This window comes from Musca vetustissima, unplaced genomic scaffold (genome assembly GCF_032173495.1).
Source record: "Musca vetustissima isolate MV318-11 ecotype Yass unplaced genomic scaffold, APGP_CSIRO_Mvet_v1 utg16953, whole genome shotgun sequence".
Taxonomy (NCBI): domain Eukaryota; kingdom Metazoa; phylum Arthropoda; class Insecta; order Diptera; family Muscidae; genus Musca; species Musca vetustissima.
In genome coordinates, this window is record NW_026888897.1 from 86,016 (window position 1) to 113,547 (window position 27,532).

The following is a 27,532-nucleotide window of genomic DNA, read 5'->3' on the forward strand; positions in this document are numbered from 1 at the left end:
TCCATCTCCCGACTTTGCCACCCCACCTAAACAGCTTAAGGCATTACATTAATCACATCTAAGAAATACGCACATCATACCACCACCCCGCTTTGCTGTAGGCAATGATTGACAAAATGGCACAAAATGTATAGCATATCTTAAGGCAAAAATAAAAATATATTTGCAAAAAGAAACAAACAGACAGGCTGAGAGCATCAATAGATTTGGTGTCTGGCGAATAACAAAAGCATATCTTTTGTAAGCAGGTGTGTGTGTGTATTATACCACAAATTTTTACCAGATGTTGTCTTTTGTGTGTTAACAAATAAAATAACACCACCACCAACAACAACAGTAGTTACATTCACTAATGGTATTATTTAACACAAATCACTTGTCAGAAGTTTTAGCGTAAATATGTTGGCATCATAAATCCATTGTATTTATATTCGAATTCTTCTTCTTTTTCGTAAAAGAAAAAGAAACATTCAAGGTCGCTGCGAAGATCTAAAGAAATTCCATCTCCCCTCAAAATAAAATACAATGGCATTTGATTCGACAACATTTGCTGGATAGCCATTATCATTGCCATAAGGCGAAGATTTTTTAAAGCCTTTATACAAAGCCTTCATCAATTACAAAAAAAAATATATATATATATATCTTAAGTTTTACAAAAGCCTCGGATTTTTAAAAAATATTTTTTGAGGCTTTATACAAGGCGTTAATTTTTTAAAAAATATTTTTTGAGGCTTTATAAAAGGCGCGGATTATTTAAAGAATATTTTTTGAGGCTTTATACAAGGCGTGGATTTTTTAAAGAATATATTTTGAGCCTTTATACAAGGCGTGGATTGTTAAGCCTTCAAGGCGTGGATTTTTAAGCCTTCAGCCTTCAAGGCGTGGATTTTTAAGCCTTCAAGGCGTGGATTTTTAAGCCTTCAGCCTTCAAGGCGTGGATTTTTTTCCTTCAGCCTTCAAGGCGTGGATTTTTAAGCCTTCAGCCTTCAAGGCGTGGATTTTTAAGCCTTCAGCCTTCAAGGCGTGGATTTTTAAGCCTTCAGCCTTCAAGGCGTGGATTTTTAATCCTTCAGCCTTCAAGGCGTGGATTTTTAAGCCTTCAGCCATCAAGGCGTGGATTTTTAAGCTTTCAGCCTTCAAGGCGTGGATTTTTAAGCCTTCAGCCTTCAAGGCGTGGATTTTTAATCCTTCAGCCTTCAAGGCGTGGATTTTTAAGCCTTCAGCCTTCAAGGCGTGGATTTTTAAGCCTTCAGCCTTCAAGGCGTGGATTTTTAAGCCTTCAGCCTTCAAGGCGTGGATTTTTAAGCCTTCAGCCTTCAAGGCGAGGATTTTTAAGCCTTCAGCCTTCAAGGCGTGGATTTTTAAGCCTTCAGCCTTCAAGGCGTGGATTTTTAAGCCTTCAGCCTTCAAGGCGTGGATTAAAGAATTAAAGAATTTTTTCAGTCTTTTTACAAGACGTGGATTTTTAAAGAATATTTTTTTAACCCTTTTAAAGTATATTTTTTGAGCCTTTTAAATAATATTTTTTTATTTTAGGAAATCTGGCAACTCTTATTAACGACTTAAAAAAATAAAAATATTGAAAAGCCTATTTTGACATATAAATATATTACGAAAAAGCCAATCATAAAAAAATTCTGAAACGTGAATGATGAATAAATTAGCTGTTACACACACACACATATATGTGTGCGTACATGTGTAAATATTCACATGTGAGTATGTCATAGTATGATGTTGATAAATTTGATTTACTTGTCAGGTGTATTACATAACGACTTGCGCAGAATGGCATTTTGGCGATACTCCGATGATGCTACTACTGATGATGATGATTTTAAATAAATTGTTCTGTAATTGTATTAATTTCTCCTGAGGGGTAGGAAACACGGCAAAAAAATCCATGTCGTTTACAGTTAAAATCAGTTATTACATTAGAGGACATTTAAAAGAGAAATTTATTTTTGTCGACATACAGCATGAAGTATTCCTAAAGTGTTAAAATTATATTTATTTATTCTATTTATATATGTTATAAAATCTAAGACTACCACATGGGACCTGGGAATAGCTAGCCACTGATGCTATTCCTCGTGGCTAAGGTTGCTTTAAAGTACCACTTTCTACAAAGGTCGACCCAGTTACGACTACCACCTTTCCATTTTTTATTGTGTGCCTTATAATATGCAATCGTTCGGCCCTTATTGACTCAAACCTAATGTCATATTTTTTTAATCTGTTGTTTTCTTTGGCGTTCTGCTTCTGACAGTAATTAAACACCACAGTATCATTATTATTTTTTTTAATTCTTCTTAAACCTTCCATTGAAGAAATATTTTTTTTCATTCTTAGAATTCCAACAATTGAACCATTCAATTATCGGCTCATCATGACACATCAAAAACATTATTTTTTTGTGTGTAGATTTATTTGTTGGGTGTAAAAAAATATTGCCAAGGATACATTGTAATTGTTTATTCAATGATACATAACAAAAACGCATTTTAAAATTCCACGCCTATGAAATGGCAAAGATAAATTATCCAGGAAAAAATAAATTAAAAAATCGGTAGTACAAAATGAAAAAAGTCGCTGTTGCTAACATAAATTTACCGTGAAAAAATTCATTTCGTACGTTTCTACCCTCCACCATAGATATACTGACAGGTACTTGAAATAAAAAATATGGAAAATACCAAAAAGTATAAAAAAAATGTTTGGTAGGGAGATTTGTTACCATATACGACTACAAAATACCAAATTGCAGTGAATTTGGTTGAAAAAACGCACTCAAGAACCCCAAAATACCGAAAATTGGGGATGTACAGGAGTCAGAATGAAGTCCGAAAATTCTACCAACGGGTAAAACACCAAACCGAAGGCCTTTGTGCAGGCACATCCTCCTGTAGAGATGAAGAAGGAAACCTGGTAACCAATGCAGAGAGCGTACTGAGGATCTGTAAGGAGCATTTTGAAAAACTTCTGGTGTCAAATAATATCGGTGAATAGGATACCCCAGAACCAATAATAGATGACGGTATAGAGTTTATACCACCTAGCAAAGATGAAGTAAGAATAGCAATCAATCGGCTGAAGAGTAATAAAGCAGCAGGAGCCAAAGTGGGTCTGGCAGTAAACGGCGAGAAGACCAAGCTGATGGTATCAACGCACAAGACGTCCAGTAGACTTGTACCAACTGTGGAACTTGAGAAGTAGTTAAAGATTGGTACCGCCATAAATAAAACGAATGACATCAGTTTGGAAATTCGGAGAAGGATTGTGATGGCCAACATATGCTACTATGGTATGAGTAGGCAACTAATAAGCAAGACCACCTCCCGCTAGACCAAACTCACACTCTACAAGACGCTGATACTACCCGTGCTTTTATATGGATCTGAAGCATGGGTACTTGCGCAAGCAGATGAGGCAGCTCTTGGCAGTGTTTGGTAGAAAAATTCTCCGAAAGATCTGTGGGCCGATCTGCGTTGACAGTGAATATCGCCGTCGAATGAACCATGAGTTGTACCAGCTATTCTCGGACATCGGCATTGTTAGACGTATTGAGCTGCAGCGACTACGGTGGCTAGGTCATATTGTGGGAATGGATGAAGATGCCCCAGCCCAGAATGCATATAAAAGCGAACCACCTGATGGTTCACGCAGAATTGGAAGGCCACGAATATGAAGGAAAGACCAAGTGCAAGACAACATTGCCGAATATGGGCTTTCAAATTGGAAAAACTGCGCAAAAGACAGACGTGCCTGGAAATCTTCTCTAAAAAATCCACAAGGTCCTTAAAAAATATGTTTAACAAAATCACGCCTGTTGGTGGTGATTTGAAAAAACATATTTAAACTAGTGAGTGGAGCTGTATAGTCGGACGGGCCCGACCATACGTTACCCTACACAACTACCACGGAACTCTAACTTTCTGCGAATGTTTATTCCGAGCATGGGCAATATTTCGTGATATTTGTTCAATCTAGCCCGATTAGAGGTCAACAGCACTTCGTCCTTACACTGACACTTTTCCGAATATTACTATTCATATTCTGTACCGCCCTTCTAATTAATTGTCCAGATTCCCTTCACCGTGGGTTCTGTTGTGATGTTCGTACTATTATTGGCATCGACTCGAAAAACCAGAAAAGATTAGTTTTCGGTCCACTTCATCCCAGTATTATTATCTGATAATCTCTGAAAATTATAGGAGTTGTTCTTGACCCTACCTGGATCCTCATGGAAAATTTCAAAACTAAATAATATCTGAATACGTAAGCACCTGTAAATATTTAGGTTTATCTCCCATACATTCGACAATATAACTGGTATCAATTTAAAGGACAGCCACTCCCCTTGGATATATTATCAACTTCTCGGGCCTATGTCCTTCATGGGTAAATATATACGCTATAGAATACAAATTGTGTAATTTTTCACACAAAAGTCAGGGTCCATTTGACCCGCTAAATATTGACCGATCTTTATCAAAACAGGCATGCTTATACTTTCGACCGATAACCTTCTCCATGTAAAAACGTTTCGCAACGTTTGGGCCATAATTGCGGCCTCAGGAGCGACCACAAAAACCGACAAAAAAATGTCGTGAAGATTGGTCCATATTGTGTGGCCTATATCGGGTTTACAAACTATAATGGACAGACACACATATCTAGATCGACTTAGATAGTTGAGATATGACGATCGGTATATTTAAAGGTGGATCTATGACCAATATTTCGCTGTGTTGCAAACTCTTGGGGTTGCACAAAGCTATAATACCCCGACAACATAGTTGTGTAGGGTATTAATAGGCAAAGAAAAATATTATTTAAAAAATCCAGGCCTATAAATAGTTTATAAAATTATTATTTAAAGAACTACGCCTAAAATGGTCTATAAAAATATTATTTAAAAATCTACGCCAACAAATGGCCCTGAACAAAATATTTTTAAAAAGTCTATGCCTACAAATGGTCCAAACTTTTTTAAACAAAACACAAAATAATCACTAAAATCAATGATGTTATTTTAGGACATTTACTACTCCTTGAGGTCCTTTTTATGTCCTCAAAAATAACTCCTCGGGAAGTTTGTTAAATAAAAGGTCTCGTGTTATTTTATTTCAATCTTTCTGTTATTCCCGTTATTTGTTTGCCATTATTACAATAACAACAATAATAACCACAACATGAAGTTGTAAGCCTCAAACTACACGCACACACACAAACGTTACCAGGATTGTGTGTGTCAATGTATGAGTATTAAAGTTGTTTACATTGTTACGGCTTAATAAGCCAATGTTATTTCTGGCACAAAAAATAAGGAAAATATTTCCTCCCTCGCAACATGAGAATATAATGGAGTATGTGTGATGGTGTGTGTGCTTGTGTATGTATGGAAAACGCCAACAACAAAAGGGCATTTCCATTTAATGTCGTTGTGTGTGTGAGTGAGTGCGTTTGAGTTTTGTGCATGTGTGTGTGTGCGTAAGTACATAACAACATACAAGCATACTTGAGGCTTATAATAACGACAACATAATAGCTATGTTTCCGTTTCCACAAAAGCCAATCCCGGTTTTTGTGTGTTGTTGTTGTTTTTATTAAAGGCATTGCTTTATTGTTGGTTTGTTGTTTTTTTCTTCTGTTGTTGCTATTCTGAAGTGTGTCTGTGTGTGTGCACGTGTACATTTGTTCGCAGGTTTGTGTCAAAACATCTTTGTATTTTTTGCATCGGCCGGGGGGTATGGGTAATGTAATTTTCTACATTACATGATGTTTAATGTGAAGCATACTTTAGGGCTGTTTTCTCGTTTTGTTTCGAGTTACAATAGAAATTTATATAATTTTGAAATCATAATAAAATATATGTTTTTTTTTGTTTATTTTATTTCACATTTGTTATTCAATCCGATAATAGTTACAATGGACTTCAAGGGAAATCTGAACATTAAACAATGATTAAAAAAATGCCTCGTTGATAAATTTTTTACCCAACTCCAAGGAGTGGATAAAAAAATAATATTTTACAGATGATGGTTAAAAATAAGTTAGAAAATCACCCGTCGGAGTTTATAAAAAAAATAATATTTTAAGAGAAGACAGCTAGGTGTTAATTACTTCGAAACGATATTTTAAGGTACCAAGGGCATAGATTTAGATTCACAAACTTCCGTGGATTTTTAAAATATGTTTTTGTTAAGAAAACAATCCGTAAGTGTGTATTAAAAAAATATTTTTTATAGAGAAGCCCACGTTGCCTAGAATGTTTAACAAATATAGAAAATTTTTAAAAGAATTCTACAAAGAACTCTAAACAGGCGTCCAGTTTCTAGAACCCTTCACAGACGTAAATTTTTACAAAATAATCTTTGTAACCGTAAACAGTTTAGAATTAAAAAAAAATAGAGAATTCGACACAGAACACTGGACATGCGTGAAAATCTGGTTTAACTTTTTTAAAACTTATTTTTTAAGAACCTTAAACAGAAACAATTTTTAAGAACACATTTTTTTAAAACTCAATATGTGAGTATTTTCTAAAAAAAAAAAATATATTTTTAGAGAACCTTAATCAGGGAGATTTTTTTTTCAAACAGTAATAATTTGGGAACTAGACCAGGAATCCTAATTAAGCGAGATTTTATTAGTACCCTACATGAATTTTCTTTTTTTTTAATATATATTTTTTTTAATATATATTTTTTTTAAATATACATTTTAACCCTATTTTTTAAAATTAATAATTAGGGAAGGCTACCCAGAACCCTACACAAGCGTGCATTTTTTTAAAAATATATTTTTGGAACCGTAAATAGTAGTGGTTTTTTTAATTATACCCTACACAACTATGTTGTCAGGGTATTATAACTTTGTGCAGCCCCAAGAGTTTATAACGCCGCGAAATATTGGTCCTAGGCCCACCTTTAAGTATATCTCGACTAAGTGAGTCGATCTAGACACGTGTGTCCATCCGTCTGCCCATTATAATTTGTAAACACGATACAGGTTCGTATGGTCGGCCCCGTCCGACTATACTGCTCCCCTCACTGGTTTAAAAATTTTAGATAACTCGAACACATAATAGACGTGTATTTAAAAAAATTATTTTTAGATAAATCGACCCAAAATAGCCGTGGATTTAAACAAAAAAAGTATATTTTTTAGAGAACTCGACACAAAATAGGCTTGGGTTTAAAAAAAAAAATAGGAAACACTACCCAGAATAGGCGTGGATTTAAAAAAATCATTTTTAGAGAAATCGACACAGAATAGGCGTGGATTATTTAAAAAAATATATTTTAGAGAACTCGAATACAGAATAGGCGTTGATTTTTTATTAAATATACTTTTTAGAGAACTCGAACTAGAATGGGCGTGAATTTAAAAAATATATATTTTTTTAAAGAACTCGAACACAGAATAGGCGTTGATTTTTTAGAGAACTCGAACTAGAATGGGCGTGAATTTAAAAAAATATATTTTTTTAAAGAACTCGAACACAGAATAGGCGTGGATATAAAAAAAAAATTAGAGAAATCGACCCAAAATAGGCGTGGATTAAAAAAAAAATAGAGAAATCGACCCAGAATAGAATAAAAATAATTTTTAGAGAACTCGACCCAGAATAGACGTGGATTTTTAAAACAAGTAAAAATGTGTCATTCGATGTTGCCGACGGATATATACCCTCACCCTATGGTGTGCGGAGGAGCTCTTAGAATTTATATTGGATATATAAACATTGAACATTTTGACGCATTGTGGGGGGGGGGGGTACGAGAAGGAGTAGACCAATGGGTCCCATGTTATAACTTGATCTATTCTTGGTAAAGATAAAAAAATTATACAAATGGTGGTTCAAATTAGACATTCCAATCGACTGATATTGGTTTTATAAATATCGAAAAATGTTGACCATTTGTGGGGGAGGTACCAGAAGGAGTGGACCAATGGGTCCAATTTCCGTTTGCATGTTAATATAAAATTAATTTTTGAAAAATTTTGACTATCTTATGAGGGAGGGAGTTAACAGAAGGTGTGTACCGATATTCTCCATCTTCGAAATTAAACTAAGTCCGGAAGAAAGATGAAGATGTGCAAAGTTTGAATGAAATCGGTTGCTGCCTTCGACGAGAGTTATCGTGCGCACCAGCCAGCTCGACAGAGAGACGAACAACGAACGAACATGGCTAAATCAACTACAAGTTTTCTGAAACGCATTTGGTCCAAAGAAACATGGGATCTGCAACCATTTTTTAAATTTTTTTTTAACATGGATTTTTTGTTATTTATTTTTTGAATACCAAATTTTAAGGAGTCTTTCATAGGTGTAAGTTTAAAAAAACGCAAGCTTGGATTTGTTTTTTATAAAATATAACAAAACACATTGTGATTATTTTAAAAATATTATAATAAAAAAGTGTTTGAATCCCTTTAAAAATCAATGTCAAAGGCTGTGAGAGTTCTTGAAAAGTAACTTTCCCACTTTGTGGCTGGAAAACTGGTCGAGGAATCCTTGAGAAAAAATCATTGATGGAAAAATTCTTTTCAAATCTAAATGTATAGCTTTAAAGATCTGCTTTGAAAAGCTCACGTTTAAATCTCTGCATAGAAAATATAGTAACACCTCTGTTCGTAGCTTAATTGCGAATTTCCGCAGCCATCACTATGACACCGCGAAGCCATTAAAAATGCAAAAAAATGAAATTGTTGAATGCTTTGGTTGGTTATCCTGCAGCACTTTTTATCTTTTTAATTATGCAAACAGTAAATGTTTGCATTACTTTTTGTTCCATTTTTCTGTGGAATTTTTCTTTCTACTTTTGCTACGTCACCATGTGACAAAAAAAGAAAAAGAGATACCTGCTAGGATTTCCTTTATCTCTTGTGCAACAGTTGAAATTTAATTTATTATAGAAAAATCCAAGAGAATAGAAGTTGTTTGCTAGCAGTGGCATGACAGACATTTAAAGAATTACATGAACATGGGAAAGTCCTATCCATATTTTTTTTATAAACAAAAATAATAATAATTTGTATACAGAATTTAAAATGTGAAAAGGATATCCTAGCTTTCCATATCCTTTGTGTTACTACAACACAAATACTAATATAAAAAATGCTACATACATCTAGGGCTGCATGTATGGCATTAGAATTGCATACAAATTAAATTGTTTACATTTTTGTATGCAAAACTAGAAATTACCAAGAGCAAAGCCAACAGAACCAGAAAAAATAATAAGTAAAATCTAAATTGTAGTATTATAGAAAAAAACAAGTGAAAAAGCGTTAAGTTCGGCCGGGCCGAACTTCGAATACCCTCCACCATAGTTATACTGACAGATACATGTTATGAAAATATAGGGAAAATACCAAAAAGTGGGTATATACCGATAATTCTACAAACCGATTTATGTAAACCATTATGTACACCAAATACAAACTTCAGCAATTTTTAATGGGGATTTTTCCTAAAATCTGCAAGATCCAAAAAGTGGACTGATGCTGATAACGCATGGTAGAGTATAAAATCCTCAAACTACTGTACTTTAGATTACAAAGTTATATGAGGCTATGCCTAAAGGGGGACTAATATTGATTACATAGTGTAGGAAAATGGCGAATATTTGGGGATATCATTATATGAGTGCTATGCCTAATTAATCACCGGTATATGCCAATATTGAACCCAATATTTTAGTTGTTTATCTCAATTCTTTCCTTCAGGAGGTATCACTATATTGAGGAGATGCCTAAATGTCTGCCGATATATTTCGTTATCGTCATGTTTGAGGATTCTTTTATCACAATACCTTTAGAAGGCGGAATGATTGCAACAGATGGCTAAATAGTCTTTGTAGGGTAAACATTGACTATTCCCCGTAACGACTACCCAACCGCAACACACGGAACAAATCAGATAACTATTTTAATATAAAAAAGGGGGTTATATGGGGACTACCCCTAAAAAGCGGTGAATATTAATAATTTTTGGTGGGGAGATTTGTTACCATATACGACTACAAAATACCAAATTTCAGCGAATTCGGTTGAAAAACGCGCTCAAGAACCTCAAAATATCGAACATTGGGGGTACCCTTATATGGGGGCTACCCGAAAAAATTGACCTATATTTATAATTTTTTGTGAAGAGATTTGCTACCCAATAAGAACTCAAATTACTAAATTACAGTCAATTAGGTAAAAAAATCCGGTCAAAACCCCCAAAAACTGGAAATTGGGAGGTACCCTTATATGGGGTCTACCAGAAAAAGTGGACCTATATTTATAATTTTTAGAGGGGAAATTTGGTACCTAATAAGAACCCCATGTACCAAATTTCAGCGAATTCGATTCAAAACCGCGCTCAAGAACCCTAAAATACCGAATATTGGGGGTACCCTTATATGGGGGCTACCCGAAAAAATTTACCTATATTTATAATTTTTAGTACAAAGATTTGCTACCCACCAAGTACTCAAAGTACCGAATTTCAGCCAATTCGGTGAAAAAATACGGTCAAAACCCCCCAAAAACTCGTTATGGGGAGGTACCCTTATATGGGGGCTACCAGAAAAAGTGGACCTATATATATAATTTTTAGTAGGGACATTTGGTACCCAATAAGAACCCAATGTACCAAATTTCAGCGAATTCGGTTGAAAAGCGCGCTCAAGAACCTCAAAATACTGAAAAATGGGAGGTACCCTTATATGGGAGCTATGCCTAAACGTGGACCGATATAGCCCATCATCGAACTTGACCTGCCTGCAGACAAAAGACGACTCTATGCAAAATTTTGGGGCTCTATCTCAATTCGTTTAGACGCTAGAGTGATTACAACAGACAGACGGACAGACGGACATGCTTAGATCGTCTTAGAATTTTACGCTGATCAAGAATATATATACTTTATAGGGTCGGAAATGGTTATTTCGATGCGTTACAAACGGAAAAACAAAACTAATATACCCTCCATACTATGGTGGAGGGTATAAAAACAGACTTTGTATAATTAGATAAAATGTTGAAATTGTTGCATATTTGCTATGGGGTTTCAATGTTCAGGACTAAGTTTTTTTATATGTTTTCTTTTTTCTCTTATTTCATTCTCATCTAATTCCTGTGGGCAAACTTTTGCAGATGACTTTGTCTTTTATGTAAGAGTTGGGGGAAAATAAACTACAACTTAAAAGATTAAAAACTACAAGTCAACAGTTTGAAGGAAAAATTAAAAAAAAAACTTATATTGTTGATATAGACTAAAATTGTTGTACAAAAAAATTACAACAAAATTTAAAATAAATACTAAAATTCTTAAAGAATACAAAAATTTATATTTTAAGAATTATCTACAATAATAAAAGAGTAAAGTGAGTGACTGACTGACTTAACGATTCATCAACGCCCAGACGAAACTGCTGAAGCTAGAACCTTGAAATTTTGGGTGAGGGTCACTCTTGGTCCAAAGGTGACAGATAAGGCTGGGTTTTTGGAAATACGTACTAGAACGGTACGAAAAGTCCTAATTGTGATACTATTTGTATTTGGCGAAGCTAAAACTCTAAAAATTGGATTGGTGATCGATGATGGAGTGTAGGATAGATGTACCAAAGGGTTTTTCAAAATTCGAACTATAACTATCAGAAATGTACTAAATTTGGTACAATTTCGTAGCACGTGAACGGATAGCGTGTGATTTAAGTTTGAGTAGGTTAACATTTAAGTTAAGTAGGTTACATTTAAGAAGATGGTTTTGAAAGCGTATGGTCATGTGTACGAAAGGTACTATATGGTACTATTACTTACTTAGCCGGCTTGTTACAGAACGGTTGTTCCATGAGCCGAACTTAAAAAAAGATTTCCAAGCGTGTCGGTCTTGTGAGCATCTCCTACAATTTGAAAAACCACGTTCCAATATGTTGTTTTCTACTTGGCCTTTCCATCTGATTCGTGGCCTTCCCCTTCTGCGAGAATCATCAGTAGGCTCGATTTTATATGCCTTTTGAGCTGGGGCATTCTCTTAGATTCGATCAACATGGCCTAGCCATCGTAGTCGCTGCAGCTTAATACGACTGTTCGATGTTCGCGTATAAATTGTAAAGCTCGTGGTTCATTCGACGCCGATATTCACCGCCGATATCCACCTCCGACGCAGATCGGCCCGTAGATCTTTCGGAGAATTTTTGTTTCAAACACCCCAAGAGTTGCCTCATCTGCTTACTCAAGTACCCATGCTTCAGATCCATATAACAGCACGGGTAGTATCAACGTCTTGTAGAGTGTGAGTTTGGTCTGGTGGGAGGTGGTCTTGCTTTTGAGTTGTTTGCTCAGATTTGCCACCGGTTGGCCACCCCTATCCTTCTCCAAATTTCAAAACTGATGTCATTCGTTTTATTTATGGCGGTACCAAGGAATGCGAAGTCCAAGCTTAACTTGGTCCCTCTTTCATCTCAATTGTGGACACTGACCTTTTCGCGGTGACACCTGGGGTAGCTATTTTCATCACCCGATGAAATAGTGAGCTAATATGTGCCGCGAGTTCACCTATAAGAACTGTAAAAAAATGGGTTGAGGCATCGTGTTAGTTGCCCACACTCGGAAAACCCAAACTACTATGAAAAAGCTAAGAAAAAGTAAACCAAACCCCCATAATGTTGACGACCTCCGTAATCTGCGAATCTGCACTTGGAATGTGCTCACGTTGTACAGAACAGCCGCAGTGTTCATTTTGGCAGATGTACTCAAGAGGTACAAAGCCGATATTATTGCCTTACAGGAAATGCTATGGAAAGTGACAGGCGTAAATAAATCAGATGATTACGCCCTGTATTATAGCTGCCATGAGGCGAGACATGAATTTGCCTGCGGATTTAACAGGAGAATAAAAGACCTCGTCTTCCGATTCACTCCAGTAGATGAGCAAATTGATATAATCCGTATAAAAGCGAAGTTCTTCTACATCAGTCTCATTTGCGCCCATGCTCTGACCGAAAACAAAGATGAGCAGACCAAAGACATATTTTACGAGCGCCTAGAAACAGCATATGACCGTTTCCCTGGCCATGACATTATAATTCTGCTAGGAGACTTTAATGCAAAAATCGGAAGGGAGAATATCTTTGGTCCCACCGTCGAAAAATTCAGCCTCCACGAAGAAACATCCCACAACGGCATGAGGTTGATTAACTTCGCGGCAGCAAAAAACATGGTAGTTAGCAGCACCAGACTCAAGCTTCTCGATACACACAAGGCCACCTGGATTTCTCCCGATCGAACAACGAGAAATCAAATCGATCATGTCGTGATAGTCGGAAGGCATGCATTCAGTGTTTTAGACGGGGAGCGAATATCGATTCGGACCTTTAACTTGTGACAGCCAGGTACGCACCCGTCTTAAGGGAGATTTTAAATGGGCTGGTAACTCAATACCAATGCTTGTTAAGGTTCGTAACTTTGCACATATCGACGCCTCTGAACCATAGTATGCTAAGTCTGAAAAGTTAGTTTTTCAGTAGAAGCTTTCAAAGTATGGAAGTTTCTTTAATCGTACGTGCCATGCTATGTACATTTTTGCTTATAACTTTGGTTTGGATTGGCCGATGATTACCAAAATTCCAGTGAATTTATATTAAGGACCGTAGTATCTAAAAACGCAAAAAACTTTAAAACATGCTAAGTCGACTTAGCATACTATGGTTCGGAGGCGTCGATATACATTTGAAGATTTAAAAGAGAAGAAAAATAATGTACACATTTTTTTTAATTAAAGAAAAGTTCTTATTTTTGATGGCGGGCATGATAACTCCTCACTTTCGCACTAAAATTAACAAAATGGCGGGCCTTTCAAAAAATATTTTTGGAAAATCGCAGATTTTTGACCAAAAACCAAGTTAAAAAATTAGGAAGATCTTCACCGTTTGTCTTTATCCTAGTTCATACGATAGCTATACACTCTCAGAGAAACGTGTAAAAATTTTTGAATCGATTGGGTTATTAGTTTTTAAGTTGTCGTGCCCGCCATTCGCAAAACAAATGTTTAGAGGTAAACTAGGGATAAGTAAATCGACTTTCGACTAATCGATTAATCGACTTTTTGTATTGAAAAGTCTAAAAGTCGAAGTCGACTTTTGATCTATGAGGAAATCGTAAAGTCGACTTTTCAAGATCGAATTTCGATTTTCTTCATAAATACTTGGTTTTTTATCACAAAGCTCAAATTGCCCAAAAATGTTACATTCCGGAACTTAACATTATCTGTTAACAATAATTCATATCAAAAATCAAATTTTTAGTCGATTTTGCAAAAGTCAGTAAAAGTCGAAAATCGATTTTGAATAGTTTTGACAAAATCGAAAGATCGAAAAGTCGACTTTTTAGTCAAAGGCAAAAATCGAAAAGTCTAAAAATCGACTTTTTGGTCAGAGGCAAAAATCGAAAAGTCTAAAAGTCGACTTTTGCGCTCGACTACGTATCCCTAAGGTAAACCCGTTTAAAGTTTGAGAAGCCCTTCAGCCGTCACTTGATGCTGACACAATAAATCGGCTAAATCTTCAAGAGTTCTTGAGATTCTCACTTGAAATTTTTTTAGGGATATTCTTGGGGGTCCCCTTAATGTAGCAGCAAAGGTGCGATTTAATGTAACACGGAAATTTGACGTCGAAAAGCTGCAAACACAACAGATAGCAGAAGCCTACTCCGCTCAACTTACCCAACTGCTTGGCGAAAGCAACCCTTGTCCCGATAATAATATAGAAGCACAATGGCAGATAATTGGTAGTACTGTGTACTAAATTTGATACATTTTCAATTGTGAATGAACCGATAGAGTTGGAATTCTGAAACATGGATTTAGGATAACTGTGGGGATGTGGGTTTGGGTTAAGTAGGAAATATTGGAAATTCATACTATTGTGTACGAAATTTGGTACAATTTAAATTGTGGGTGAACCGATTTGAAATCCTGAAAATTTAATTTGGAATCATTGTGAGGGTTTAGGATCGGGGACAATTTTGTTGGATGGTTGAGGAGGGTACTCTTGGAAATAATGGGTGCTAAATTTGGTACAAATTTGAATTTGTGTGAACCTGTACAGCTCGAATCATGAATTTTTTAATACATGCCTTTTGTAGTACCTTAAAAAAATATTTTTTAAAAAATTATTTAAAAATTTATTTTTTAATTTTATTTAAGCAATAATTATTATTCTCTGTACTTTCTATGACATTCACAAATATTGAATAATTTCTCTCTGACACTCTGGTTACACATCTCAGTCATTATCTTGCAATCCTCCCACGAGCAATTAGCATTAATAAAGAAATGACAAATAAAAAAAAAAAAAAAAAAGAAGAAGAAGAATAGTCTTCTAATTATCACATAATAGCCTATGAAAAAATGAAAAAAAAAGACGATGAAGAGAGAAAGAAAATAGGCTTGTGCGTGTTTGCATTTCATAGTCAATAGTTTTTTTTCACTGGAAGTGACAGCACACAAAAATATATATTACGTTTTCGGATTTAATCATTTTATGAGTGTTTAAATATAACAGATATAAAACGACAACAACAAAAAAACCTTATCGTTGTTGTTGTAAAGTGTACTGTGAGTTGGTGTAAGAAAAAAAAGAAACAAGCGGCCCGTTTGTTGTAGCTCAGCTCTACCCCACTCGTTGTGTGACAATAAATAATTTTTGTGTCAACAAATAAAAAAACACAAATAGACATGAACACTTTTCCTAACAGAGATTAGAAGCAGCAATTGTGTTGATACATTTTTTATTGCAGAATAGTGATAATTGCAATTTTTTAACTAACAATGTTTTGTGTAGACATTTGTGAAAGCGGACAGCCTTCCTTTGATTTCAAAATATGATTTTTTTATTAATTTTTTTTTGTCTTTCGATGATAGAAGTTTAATATTGCATCATAAATAGTAGCTTACCAATGATATGACACTTTATGTGTAATTCTAGCACTTGAAATATAAATAAACAATAGCTAAGGAATACTAATTTTAAATTCCGAAATTCTCAGAAATTTTGTTTTACTAAAAATCCCCGAATATTGGGAATTTTAAAAATTAATAATTTCAGCTGGCTTTTCGTTGTCTTTATATTTAAAGTTGGATGACTAGCTATAAGACTGAAAATAAAAGTCATTGAACCGATTAAATGTTGCTATTTTTAAATTTCAATGAATGAAACCGGTTCAATTGATCTATGCAATTAATTGCATACGAAAGTTAATCTATATATATATATATATATACATATGTATGATTAAAAATACCACGTCTTCTAATGATTCTTAACATTTTTATACCCTTCACCACACTGTGGTACAGGGTATTATGTCTCTGTGCATATGTTTATAACAGACAAATGAAAACGAGAATCACTTTTTAAGTCGCTTTATGCATGTCAGCCTATCCGTCCGTCTGTCCGACCGACCGTCCATGTATTTTTGTGAACAAAGCACAGGTCGTATTTATTATCCGATTTGGATGAAATTTGGCATAGGTCACTTATTTGGCCCAAGGACAAACCCTATTGAAACTGAAACAAATCGGTTCAGATTTAGATATAGCTCCCATATATATTTTCGACCCATTTAAGGTAAATGGTGCACCAAAGTCCCTATATATCCATCGATTTGCACGAAAGTTGGCATAGCGTACTGAATAAGGTATAGAACGATGTGTGTTAAATTTCGTGAAAAGCTGTTCAGATTTAGATATAGCTCCCATATATATTTTCGTCCGATTTAAGGTAAATAGTGCACCAAAGACCCTATATATCCATTGATTTGCACGAAAGTTGGCATAGCGTACTGAATTGAGTATAGAATGATGAGTGGCGAGTTTCGTGAAAATCGGTTCAGATTTAGATATATCTCCCATATATATGTTCGTCCGATTTATGTAAATGTGTGTTAAGCTTCGTGAAAATCGATTCAGATTTTGATATAGCTCGCATATATATTTTCGTCCGATTTTATGTAAATGGTGCACTAAAGCCCTTATAAATCGTCCGATTGGCACGAAATTTTTCAAAACGGTCTGAATTAAGTCTCGAATGATGTGTATTAAGTTTTAGAAAAATGTTCCCAATACCCTCTTGTATGTACCCATAGTTGTTAAGGGTATCATATAGTCGGCCCCGTCCGACTTTTGAACTTTCCTTACTGGTTTATTATTATAAAATATTATTAAGCAAAATCCACGCCTCTTGTATTACCTTAAAAAATCCACGTATCTTGTAGTACCTTAAAATATCCACGCCTCTTCTATTCTTACAAGTTTTTTAATATCCTTAAAATACATTTTTTTAAATCCACCCCTGTTCTATCCACTCCTCTTGTCGTACCTTAAAAAATCCACGTCTCTTGTAGTACCTTAAAAAATCCACGCCTCTTGTAGTACCTTAAAAAATCCACGCCTCTTGTAGTACCTTAAAAAATCCACGCCTCTTGTAGTACCTTAAAAAATCCACGCCTCTTGTAGTACCTTAAAAAATCCACGCCTCTTGTAGTACCTTAAAAAATCCACGCCTCTTGTAGTACCTTAAAAAATCCACGCCTCTTGTAGTACCTTAAAAAAATCCACGCCTCTTGTAGTACCTTAAAAAAATCCACGCCTCTTGTAGTACCTTAAAAAATCCACGCCTCTTGTAGTACCTTAAAAAAATCCACGCCTCTTGTAGTAGCTTAACAAATCCACGCCTCTTGAAGTACCCAATATTTTTTGTAAAAAATCCACGCCTCTTGAAGTACCCAATATTTTTTGTAAAAAATCCACGCCTCTTGAAGTACCCAATATTTTTTGTAAAAAATCCATACCTCAAAAATATTTTTTTAAAAAACCCAGACCTTGGGTAGATCATTAAAAAATGTTTTTTTTTAATCCATCTGAGGATCCTTAAAATTTTTCTTGAAACCCATTTTTTTAATATCTCAGCATCCTTTAGCGAATTCTCTTAAAAAATCCAATTTAAAAAATTAATTATATTTTTATTTCAATAAAACAAAAATAAATATCACAAAATGCTTTTCTTTTCTATATTTCTAAGCCACAAGTTTTTTTTTCTAAATCGAACTACAAGCCTGCTTACCGGGACCAAAACACCCAGCAAAGGCCATTAAATGTGGCAAGGTACTCTGTTCATAGACACCACTGAATAAATCGGACCATGGTCCCGATGCATATACTGGGGCATCTTCGGCACTATGCGTTTCCGATTCCATGGGTACCGTTGCTGGAAATTGCATATCCATATCGACATCCGAATCTTCAATTTGATTTGTGGGATCATAGCGGCCACCCAACTTTGTGTTGTAATATTCGCTAAAACTCGGACCATTGGCATAGCTAAGCGTTAGATATGGCACTTGGTTTGAATCCAGAGAGGCATAGCCGAAAATGTCATTTTTGCGTTGCTAAGGAGGGAAATACATCAGTAAAAAATTTGGTGTCAATTGTGGATTTTGGTCTGTGAAACTTACCGCATAACCCGAAATACTCATGGTATGCGAATGATCGGAGGCCACCACAATGAGGGTATCCTTTTCATTGGTAATCGATCTGGCCAAGGCAACAGCTTCACTTAGTTGAGCCGTTTCATCCAGGGCCAATATTGCCTTGTTGTTGTGATGAGCCGTATCAATACGTCCCGCCTCAATAAAAAGGAAATAACCCTCATCTCCCTGCTTCAGGATTTCAATGGCCTTTTGGGTCATTTCAGTAAGGGTGGGTTGTTTATTTTTCTTCGAATCCTGGGCCTTTAGATTATATTTCATGTGACCATCATTGAAGAGGCCCAATAAACGTTGTGTTCCAGAAGCCTCAGCGGCCATTAATTCATCACGGGTCTCGACAAAAATATTTTGAGGATTTTCCTTTTGAAACTCCTTAATTAAATTACGTTGATCCCGACGTTTGCCGTCGTCGTGATAGTCTTTATCAAGAAATTGTGACTTACCACCACCAAGTATCACCTTGAAACGGCTGCCCACCTCACCCTCCATTAGCTGTAGGGCAATATCGGGGATGCCAGAGTTTTTACCACAGCTGTTTTTCAAATTTTTATCATTTTCCCAATCACGATCGGCCACATGGGCATAGAGGCCGGCAGGAGAGGCATGTGTGACACGTGTGGTGGTTACCAGGCCCACTTGGCGACCACTATCCAAAGCCCATTTTGCAATGGAATCCACATGATAACTGGTATTTTTCGAAGCCTCACAATGACCTCTCTGTACCCGGGCGGTGACCCCCATGGTACCATAATTTGCCTTGACACCACACAACAAAGCAGTGGCAGCTGAGGCGGAGTCCGTGACCAGACGATCCACAGCATAGGTTTTCATAAGACCCACATCCGGGAATGATTCAAAAGACAGTTCCTGTTCCTCACCCCCCAAGTAGACCCGGGTGGCAGAGAGGGTAGACAGCGACATACCATCTCCCAAAAAGAAAATAATATTTTTAGCTTTACCACGTTGAGGTATCCCAGCACTGGCATCCTTATAGGCCACAAAACGTTTGCCCTTATCCAACCAATAATCTGAGGTAACTTCTCCGGGTATCGAACGGCGGCGTATTGAACGATGATCTTCTTTTATGTTTGGGTGCATCAAAACCTCGCGACAATCTTCATCATCGTCGGCACACTGCAATGACCAAACGCCCCTCAGGCACTGGAGTAAGGCGAAGAGAATTAAAATCTGACTGCTTCGTGGCGACAACATTTTGTGAGAAACACTTTATCTCAACTAAATGCGAACTGGTCGTAGTGGCTAGCTTTTATAAGCAAATAAAAAAATATTTTTATTTTTGTTGTGATTTTTGTTTTTTTTTTTTATTTCGTTGACTTGCAGTTTTTTGTTTTTGTTGATTTTTTTATCAGCTCTCTCTCAGTTCGATTATTTGAATTCAATATCTCGTGTCTGGCTATCACACAACACGTTTATACCCACTCTGCAAGCAAAGTGTTTATTTTTGTTAATTTATTGCCGATTTTTGATTGATTTTTATTAGCCACCATTGTCACCCAATTCTCCCACTAATCGCTATAAAACACATGCCTTAGCTGCTTCTGCCCGGCCATAAATCTCAACATGACTCTCCATTTTCTCAACAACCATAAATTTCTTATTTACCAACCAACAAAAAAATCCCACACCTCCATAATTTCTCCTGCCAGTAGTTAGACCTACCGGCCAGCATGTGCCAATAATCATCGAATTTAATATTTATTACCTAGCCACCTCACCGAGTAGCGTGACATTCACGTGCACTGAACATTTCTTTTTTTTTTTTTTGGCCATTACTAGTTGCTAGTATCGCACAAAGTTCGAACAAACTTCGTGGTCGATATGTTTATGGGTGTGGGTGTGCGTGTTGTTATTTAATATTTAGGGTGACCATATTCAAGTACAAGGTGATTGCCTAATGGCAACAATTTGTTTATGGTAAAAAAAATTAATGGAAGTAACAGAAATGTATTTACATAATTAAATGCAATAAACAGAGAGAGAGAAAGAGAGTGGGAGAGAAAGGAAAGAGTGTAAGAAAAAAAGTGAAATTTTCGGATATTACTTTTCAGTAAACAAAAGAGCTAAAAGCGGGGATTTTTCAGTCAAAAATCCAACAAGAGAGGATTTTTTGAAAATACTTTTTGAAAAAACTCCAAGAGCCGCGGAATTTTAAATATATTCTTCAAAGACATTCAACAGGCGTAGAATTTAAAAAAACTATTTTTTTAGAGAACTCCAACAGTTGTTAAATTTTTCAGAATATTTTTTCAGGCGCAGGCGTGGATTGTTTAAAAATCTAGCAGGCGTCGTTGGATTTTTTAAATATTTTTTTAACGTCCAGAATTAGTCGTGAATTTTAATGCAAAAATCGCAAGGGAAAATATCTTTGGCCCCACCGTCGGAAAATTCAGCCTTCATGAAGAAACATTCGACAACGGCATGAGGTTGATTGACTTCGCGGCAGCAAGAAACATGGTAGTTAGCAGCACCAGATTCATCTTGAAATACACAAGGCCACCTGGATTTCTCCTGATCAAGCAACGAGAAATCAAATTGATCATGTTGTGATAGACAGAAGGCATTTATACAGTGTATTAGACGTTCAATCGATCCGAGGAACGAATATCGATTCGGACCACTGCCTTTTAGGAGCCAAGGTTCGCACTCGTCTTAATGTAGCAGCAAAGGTGCGATCTAACACAACACGGAAACTCGACGTCGAAAAGCTGCAAACACAACAGGTAGCCGAAGCCTACTGCGCTCAAATTACCCACCTGCTTGACGAAAGCACTTCTTGTCCCGATAATAGTATAGAACAAACAATGGCAAAGAATTGCCCACTACCTACAAACTGCAGCAAAAGCAACATTTGGGTACCAAAGACCACCATCAAGAAACCCATGGTACGATTAGGAGCGTCGTAATGCTACTGATGTGAAAAACGCAGCGTATAGGGCAACCCTGTGGACAGTAGCAAAACGCAATGTGATGGAGAATTATCGGAAGAAAAGGAGAATCAGAAAAAAGAAGAAAGAACAAGAAAAACGTGAGCCTGAGCAAATCGAGATGTACAGGAGTCAGAATGAAGTTCGGAAATTTTACCAACGAGTAAAACACCAAACCGAAGGTTTTGGTGCGGGCACATTCTCCTGTAGAGATGATGAAGGAAACCTGGTTACAGAAACAGACAGCGTGCTGAGAATCTGGAAGGAGCATTTTGAAAAGTTTAATGTATCAAATAGTGGCGGTTAAAAAGATACCCCCGAACCAATAAGAGATGATGGTATAGAGTGTATACCACCTAGCCAAGATGATGTCAGAATAGCAATCAATCGGCTGAAGAATAATCAAGCAGCAGGATCTGACGGATTACCAGCCGAACTATTCAAGACTGGTGGTCAGATGCTGGTCAGGAGCATGCATCAGCTGATTAGTACAATTTGGCTAGAGGAATGCATGCCCAATGATTGGAACCTCAGCATCATGTGTTCCGTGCACAAAAAAGGAGACAAGACGATATGTGCCAACTATAGAGGAATTAGCCTTCTTCCCATCGCATAGAAAGTGCTATCCAGTGTGCTGTGTGAATGATTGAAGCCAATGGTCAATGACATCACTGGCCCATACCAATGCGGCTTCAGACCTGGACCAGATTTTCACTCTGCACCAATTCCTGGAAAAGACCCACGAAAAACACATCGACACATACCACGTATTTGTCGACTATAAAGCCACATTCGACGGCCCTATCCGTTCAGAGCTGTATAAAGCCATGTCTGCGTTTGACATTCCTGCAAAATTAATTCGGTTATGCAGGATAACTTTAACAGGCACAAGATCAGCAGTTAAAGTCGGAAAGGACCAACGGAGCCCTTTAATACCGAACGAGTATTCAGACAAGGTGACAGTTTGACGTGTGACCTTTTTAACATCTAGTAGGTCATGCGAGATGCAAAGGTGAACAGAAATGGCACTCTGTACACCAAACAACACATGTTACTCGCATACGCCGATGAAATCGATATAATGGCTCGAACATTGCGAGCGGTAACAGCCACCTTTGAACAAATGGTGAAGGAGTCTGCCAAAGTGGGTCCGGGACAGTAAACGGCGAGAAGGCCATGCTGAGTGTATCAACGCGCAAGACGTCCAGTAGACTCGGACCAACTGTGGAACTTAAGAACTACAGCTTCGAGGTAGTTAAAGATTTTATATACCTCGATACCGCCATAAATAAAACGAATGACATCAGTTTTGAAATTCGGAGAAGGATTGTGATGGCCAACAGATGCTACTATGGTCTAAGTAAGCAGTTTAGAAACAAGGCGGGATACCAAACTCACACTTTACAAGACGCTGATACTACCCGTGCTCTTATATGGATCTGAAGCATGGGTACTTACGCAAGCAGATGAGGCAGCTCTTGGAGTGTTTGAGAGAAAAATTCTCCGAAAGATCTATGGGCCAATCTGCGTTGACGGTGAATATCGCGAGTCGAATGAACCATGAGTTTTACCAGCTATTCGCGGACATCAACATTGTTAGACGTATTGAGCTGCAGCGGCGACTACGTTGGCTAGGTCATGTTGTGAGAATGGATGTAGATGCCCCAGGCCAGAAAGGCACATAAAAGCGAACCAGCTGATGGTTCGCGCAGAAGCGGAAGGCCAAGAATACGTTGGAAAAATCGAATCGAAAACAGTATCGCCGAAAATGGTCTTTCAAATTGGAAAAACGGCGCAAAAGACCGACGCGCCTGGAAATCTTTTCTAAGCTCGGCTTATGGAACGAACGTTCTGTCACAAGCCAGGTAAGTAAGTAATTTTCAAAAGGTCTATCAAGGGCGTGGATTTTTAAGAGACTATTTTTCAAAAGGTCTATCAAAGGCGCGGATTTTTAAAAGACTATTTTTCAAAAGTTCTATCAAAGGCGTGGATTTTTAAAAGACTATTTTTCAAAAGGTCTATCAAAGGCGTGGATTTTTAAGAGACTATTTTTCAAAAGGTCTATCAAAGGCGTGGATTTTTAAAAGACTATTTTTTAAAAAAAAAATTTTAAGGTGTACCAAAGGCGTGGATTTTTAAAATACTATTTTTCAAAAAAAAATTTTTAAGGTGTACCAAAGGCGTGGATTTTTAAAAGACTATTTTTCAAAAAAAAATTTTTAAGGTGTACCAAAGGCGTGATTTTTCAAAAATATGTTTTCAATGGCCTATCAAAGGTGTGGGTTTTCAAAAATATGTTTTCAAGGGTCTATCAAAGGCGTGGTTTATCAAAAATATGTTTTCAAGGGTCTATCAAAGGCGTGGGTTTTTCAGAAATATGTTTTCAAGGGTCTGTCAAAGGAGTGGACCTTTGAAAAACCACGCCGTAGATAGACCTTTGAAAAGCCACGCCTTTGATAGACCTTTGAAAATATAAATTTTAAAAAATCTGTGCTTATATATTATAAGTTTTTTTAATATTCCAACCTGGCCTCCCCAGTATATTCTTATTCCTGGAAATCTATTAATACATTTTTCACCCAAAAAAAATTATTAATAAACTGTAGTCTTTAGTATCTGGGGAACTACAAAATAAATCTCAAGTGATTTTACACAATTTTTTTTTTCAAATCAAAAACTCCGATAAGATTTTAGTTCTCCGATTATAGACAACTTAATGCATAACAATAACAATAAACAAAATCAATAATTATTTATGAAGCGTTTAGTGTCCACAAGTGATCGAACAAATTTGAAATGAACTGCAGCTACTGCTGAGTGAGGTGACCACCATTGTTTATAAAAACCTCTTCTCATGGCGGTAATTGAAATCAGTCGGTAATTAACGTTTAAAGCGGACAGGTGCGAATTGGCGAGAGAGAGACAATCCGCTAAGGTGTTTCGGCGGGTTTTATTTTGGTTTGTGACATAAAAGAAACTGGTTTCTGTTGTGAATGTGCAAATAAATAAAAAATAGACAACAACAAAAAATACAAAAATGCATTTGTTTATGTTGCTGACATTAGCAGCTCTGGCTGTGGGCAGTAGAATTGGTAAGGCAGTATAAAGTTCACAATTCTTTACTGAGAATCAGATTATTTATATATAAACAATTTTGAAATATTTTTTTTATTAATTTTGTCTATATATTTTTTAATCATTTTTAATATTTTTTATTTTTTTCCAGATGAAACCCATCCTCATCTAAATCACTTGAAATCAAATAAACCCGACACCATCCGAAACCCAAATGAATTGGATTCGGAATATTGGTACAACAATGCCCAATCATATTTACAACAAAAACTACAACAACAAAATAATTTAAATTTAAATAAAGCCAAAAATGTTATACTCTTCTTGGGTGATGGTATGTCTGTCCATACCCTGACCGCTGTACGTTCCTATATGGGTGATGCCTCCAAACAGCTGGTATTTGAAAAATTCCCCTATGTTGGATTATCAAAAACCTTCTGTGTTGATAAACAAGTTCCCGATTCAGCTTCCACTGCCACGGCCTATTTAGGTGGTGTCAAGGGTAATTACGGCACTATCGGTGTTAATGGCCAAGTACCCCGCTTTGATTGTGACTTGGGTCAGGATAAGTCATTGCACACGGAAAGTATTGCCAAATGGGCTCAAAATGCTGGAAAGAAAACTGGTCTGGTAACAACGGCCCGGGTAACCCATGCCTCCCCTGCCGGTGTCTATGCCCACACGGCCAATCGTGAATGGGAACATGATGGCAAGATTCGTGATAATGGATGTGACTCCGTGGCCAATGTGGACATTGCCCGGCAGCTGGTGGAATGGGATGTGGGCTCTCAGTTAAATGTAATTATGGGTGGTGGTCGTCGCAATTTCCTCAATGAAAGTGATGTTGATGAGACTGGCATTCCTGGAAATCGTACCGATGGTCGTAACCTCATCGAAGAATGGCTGAAGCGTAAGGAAGTTGAAAATAAAAAGGCCGCCTATGTTTGGAATAAAAAGGATATGGAAAATTTGATTAGCCAGGATGTGGATTATGTTTTGGGTTTATTTGCCCCCTCACATTGTCCCTATCATGGAGATTTGGAACGTTTGGGTCTGCAGGATGATATACCTTCGCTGAGTGAAATGACCGAAGCGGCCATTAGGCAATTGGAAAAGTCGGATAAGGGATATTTTTTATTTGTGGAAGGTGCCAAAATTGATATGGCCCATCATGACACGAGGGCTAGGAGGAGTATGGAAGAAACTGAGGAATTTAATCGAGCTGTGGAAGTTGCCTTGAACATGACTAACAGTGATGAGACACTAATTGTGGTTACATCCGATCATTCACATACCATGACCATTAATGGGTATCCGGTGAGTAAAAAAGTGGATTTTTTTAAAAATATTTTTGGGGCTCATCGTCGCCTGGCGTGGATTTTAAAAATTAATTTTTCAAGGGTCAACAACAGGCGTGGATTTTAAAAAATTAATTTTTCAAGGGTCAACAACAGGCGTGGATTTTAAAAATTAATTTTTCAAGGGTCAACAACAGGCGTGGATTTTAAAAATTAATTTTTCAAGGGTCAACAACAGGCGTGGATTTTAAAAATTAATTTTTCAAGGGTCAACAACAGGCGTGGATTTTAAAAATTAATTTTTCAAGGGTCAACAACAGGCGTGGATTTTAAAAATTAATTTTTCAAGGGCCTGGATTTTTAAAATTAATTTTTCAAGGGCCTGTAAAGGAGTGGGTCGCCAATAGGCGTGGATTTTAAAAATTAATTTTTCAAGGGCCTGTAAAGGCGTGGGTCGCCAATAGGCGTGGATTTTTAAAATTAGTTTTTCAGGGGCCTGTAAAGGCGTGGGTCGCCAATAGGCGTGGATTTTTAAAATTAGTTTTTCAGGGGCCTGTAAAGGCGTGGGTCGGCAAAAGGCGTGGATTTTTTAAATAAAATTTTGAAGGGCCTGTAAAAGCGTGGGACACCAAAAGGCTTGGATTTTTAAAATAAAATTTTCAAGGGCCATATAGAGGTGTGGATTTTTTTAATCAGTTTTTTAAGAGGCCTATAGAGGCGTGGATTTTTTTAATTAGTTTTTCAAGATCCTCATAGAGACGTGGATTTTTAAAATTAATTTTTGAAATGCCTGTAGAGGGTTGGATTTTTAAAATTAATTTTTCAAATGCCTGTAGAAGGTTGGAATTTTAAAAATCTTTTTTTAAGGTTAGCTGCTTAGCAATGACTAACTAAATACATTTTCTTTATTTTTTTTACAGTCCCGCAATGCCGACATTTTGGGTCTCAATGAAGATAAGGCCGCTGATGGTTTGCCCTATACCATCATCGCCTATGCCAACGGCCCGGGTTATGAGAAGACTTTCTCCGCTAAGAAAGGTCGCAAAGACCTAAGCGACAAAGACTTCACCGATCCCAAACGTAAATATATGGCTGGTGTGCCATTAGAATCTGAGACCCACGGTGCCGATGATGTTGCCATTTTTGCCAAAGGTCCCTTAGCCCATTACTTTAGTGGTAATTACTTACAAACTCATTTGCCCATGTTAATGGCTAGGGCAGCAAAAATTGGTCCATTTGCCTGGTAATCGAACGAAATAATAAAGTGCATACAAATTCAATAGCAATTATGTGATATAGTAGTTTTTTATACATATACAAAGAGAGAGAGAGAGAAAATAAATTGATATATTTTATTTATGTAATCCAATAGGAAAGAAAAATACATATATTTGCATTTTTTGTTATTACTCACACCACCAGCAAACATCCCTGGGCAGTGGAAAGTGCAAACGAAGGTATGTGGAGTAAAAAAAGATTCTAGGATTTAATTAAATTTATTCATAGCAAAAAAAGAAAAATAAAAACGTATACAGGTGTTTTGTAATACAAGGTAAAATGCCAAATAGCCTAAGTACTATTTAATAAAAAAAATCACAATTTTTTTTTAAATTAATAAGAGTCCTACAAAGGCCTGGATATTTTAAACATATTTTTTCAATGGTC

The 27,532-nt window shown here is 36.5% G+C and overlaps 2 protein-coding genes across 2 annotated transcripts; one reads left to right on the forward strand and one right to left on the reverse strand.

The window, feature by feature from the left end:
• Positions 1-18,099: 18,099 nt before the first annotated feature.
• LOC133336681 (membrane-bound alkaline phosphatase-like) lies at positions 18,100-19,761 on the reverse strand. Its single transcript, XM_061544959.1, has 2 exons — positions 18,517-19,761; positions 18,100-18,450 (listed from the first exon to the last, which is right to left on the reverse strand). Exons 1-2 carry the CDS (start codon positions 19,759-19,761, stop codon positions 18,100-18,102), a joined length of 1,596 nt encoding a protein of 531 aa, XP_061400943.1.
• Positions 19,762-24,531: 4,770 nt separating this feature from the next.
• On the forward strand, positions 24,532-27,114 carry LOC133336682 (membrane-bound alkaline phosphatase-like). Its single transcript, XM_061544960.1, has 3 exons — positions 24,532-24,586; positions 24,721-25,886; positions 26,788-27,114. The coding sequence occupies exons 1-3, from the start codon at positions 24,532-24,534 to the stop codon at positions 27,112-27,114; spliced, it is 1,548 nt and encodes a 515-aa protein (XP_061400944.1).
• The last annotated feature ends 418 nt before the right edge of the window (positions 27,115-27,532 follow it).

Coding starts and splice junctions, on each gene's coding strand:
- LOC133336681 (XM_061544959.1), bottom strand. CDS start 19,761: ATGTTGTCGCCACGAAGCAGTCAGATTTTAATTCTCTTCGCCTTACTC. Junction 18,451..18,516: donor TGAGTATTTCGGGTTATGCG/GTAAGTTTCACA, acceptor TTCCCTCCTTAG/CAACGCAAAAATGACATTTT.
- LOC133336682 (XM_061544960.1), top strand. CDS start 24,532: ATGCATTTGTTTATGTTGCTGACATTAGCAGCTCTGGCTGTGGGCAGT. Junction 24,587..24,720: donor GGCTGTGGGCAGTAGAATTG/GTAAGGCAGTAT, acceptor ATTTTTTTCCAG/ATGAAACCCATCCTCATCTA. Junction 25,887..26,787: donor TGACCATTAATGGGTATCCG/GTGAGTAAAAAA, acceptor TTTTTTTTACAG/TCCCGCAATGCCGACATTTT.